Source organism: Halyomorpha halys, unplaced genomic scaffold (genome assembly GCF_000696795.3).
Source record: "Halyomorpha halys isolate HHAL.00 unplaced genomic scaffold, Hhal_1.1 Scaffold2804.1, whole genome shotgun sequence".
NCBI lineage: Eukaryota > Metazoa > Arthropoda > Insecta > Hemiptera > Pentatomidae > Halyomorpha > Halyomorpha halys.
The window spans coordinates 22,011-24,086 of record NW_027114787.1 but is presented as its reverse complement, the minus strand read 5'-3'; the positions used below and the strand labels follow the sequence as shown (position 1 = coordinate 24,086).

The window sequence follows — 2,076 nt, the reverse complement described above, 5'->3', positions numbered from 1 at the left end:
AATCCTACTAGTACAAGGTTTCTATTATTATTTACAGGCTATATATACAGCTAACTCACACACACACGTCTTCAACTGACTCGGTAACACAGTCAACCACACCGACCTCCATGCGCCCCTTACTCTTCCCCGTCGTGATAGTATAGTGTAGTTTCCCTAGTCTGTACCTCCAATCTTTTTGCCGCACTTTCATCGCAAGTCCTACACGCTTCAATACGTCGCATCCGACGATCAGGTCGTATCCCGGCATCAACTCAGGAATGATGTGAATCACGTTTTGGGCCTTGTATCCGGTAAGGTCGAGAACCGTCTCCCCCAGCGTTCGACATTTGCCATTAACCGTCGATATTGAACACCCGCATTTCTTCCGTTCTATCCAAAGTCCCAGTTTTTCCGCCGCACTCCTACTAATTACCGAATTCGTGCTCCCTGTATCGATGAGAAAACTCATACCGGTCCCACCCAACCTCGCCACGGGCAACCTTGTCCTTTGTTCCCTACTTGCGCTGTTAATAGTGATTACTCCCCCCGGTTGGTTGCCCCGCCCGCTACCGCGTCCTCAATCTGAGCTCCCGATGGCCCTCCCCTCCAAGGATTCTCCCCGCATTCCTCATGCCTCGTTGCAGCCGGACAACTGCGCCCAGACCGGACGCTCTCGTCTCCCGAAGACTCGTCGCTGGTGTAGTGCCTTCTACTCCTCTCTCCGGTTCGTCTCCCGCTCCAGTCCTGGTAATTGACCTCCCTCGGCTCTGGCTGTGGTTCCCTCCTGGTTGGTCGGTGATTGCGCCTCGGGCACTCTCTTGCAACGTGTCCCTGCCTGCCACACTCGTAGCACCTTGTGAGTTTACATTGCGACGCAATGTGACCTGTGCGGTTGCACTCGTAACAGCGCCTCTCCGATCTCCGCCTCCTATCGTCTGGTCCCTTGCTCGGTCGTTTTTCGAAATTTCCATTGCGGCTAATCCGCCTGGTCGGGCTGCGTTGACGTCTTCTCGGTGATCTGACTTCACTCCAATCCGCTTCCATCTTCCCGAAACGGGCTTCATTACGCTCTCTTACGTCCACCAGCTCCTGGGCACATTCTATGAAGCCGCGGTCCCTGGCTAACGATCCTGGTTGATCTAGATAATGGTTGAGCTGTACCTTCAGAATTCCCTTCAGAAAATCCATTTTCTGAGCACCCTCTGTCGGACCCCATGTCTCCACCATCTTCTCCGTCAACCTATTATGTAAGAGAAGGAGCTTCTCAGCGAACTCACCTTCTGATTGGCCAGAGGTTCTACGTTCTTTAAATAGGTAGAACACATCTTCTTACGGGGTACATCTGCCCCCACCATACAACTTCTTGAGTCGCGTCTTTAGCGTTTTCCTGGGAAGGGTCGAGTCTCCTTGTATGGCGTTTAGGACGCGCCGAGAAGTACGACCCACCAGCGAGGTCTCCAACAATTTCACATCGGATTCCAGTAGTGTGCCAGTATCCTTTCTCGCGGTTATCAAAGTTTTGATTTGATCGCCGCTTTTGATGAAGAGTTCTAGGTCGCCTACTGTCCCCGTAAAGGGTTCCAGTTGACTGATCACTTCATGTATGAATGCCGAACTTTGCGTCCTTTTCTTGAGTAGCTCGATTTGCGTGTTTTCCGTAGCTTTCGACAGTTCGGCTACCAGCTTCTGTCGCTCGACGGTCGACTGAGCCAACTGATATTCTAATTTTTTCAGTTCTTCAGCTGGGTTCACCATTAGAAATTATAATTCTATGTGTCTACTAACCTCTACTTTACGTGAATCTGTCTAATCTTCACTCCGTGGTTCCTGCTAGTATTCGTACGTGACAGAAATTCGAAATTTTCCGTCCCGGGTTTCGGCACCACTTACGATTAGACTGGGAATGTAACTTAAAAATAAAAGGGATTCGGGCAGAGTAACGACACACATCTACTGAATAACTAACTTTATTCCCAGACTCCTCTGGTATATATAAGGACAGGTTGTTGATAAACTTCAAGGTACTAAATCCTACTAGTACAAGGTTTCTATTATTATTTACAGGCTATATATACAGCTAACTCACACACACAC

The 2,076-nt window shown here is 49.5% G+C and overlaps 1 protein-coding gene across 1 annotated transcript; it reads right to left on the bottom strand.

Annotated features, from left to right (window-relative positions):
• Window positions 1–519: 519 nt before the first annotated feature.
• Window positions 520–1,209, bottom strand: LOC106687620 (protein lin-28 homolog B-like). Its single transcript, XM_014431603.2, has one exon. The coding sequence runs from the start codon at window positions 1,207–1,209 to the stop codon at window positions 520–522; it is 690 nt and encodes a 229-aa protein (XP_014287089.2).
• Window positions 1,210–2,076: the final 867 nt, after the last annotated feature.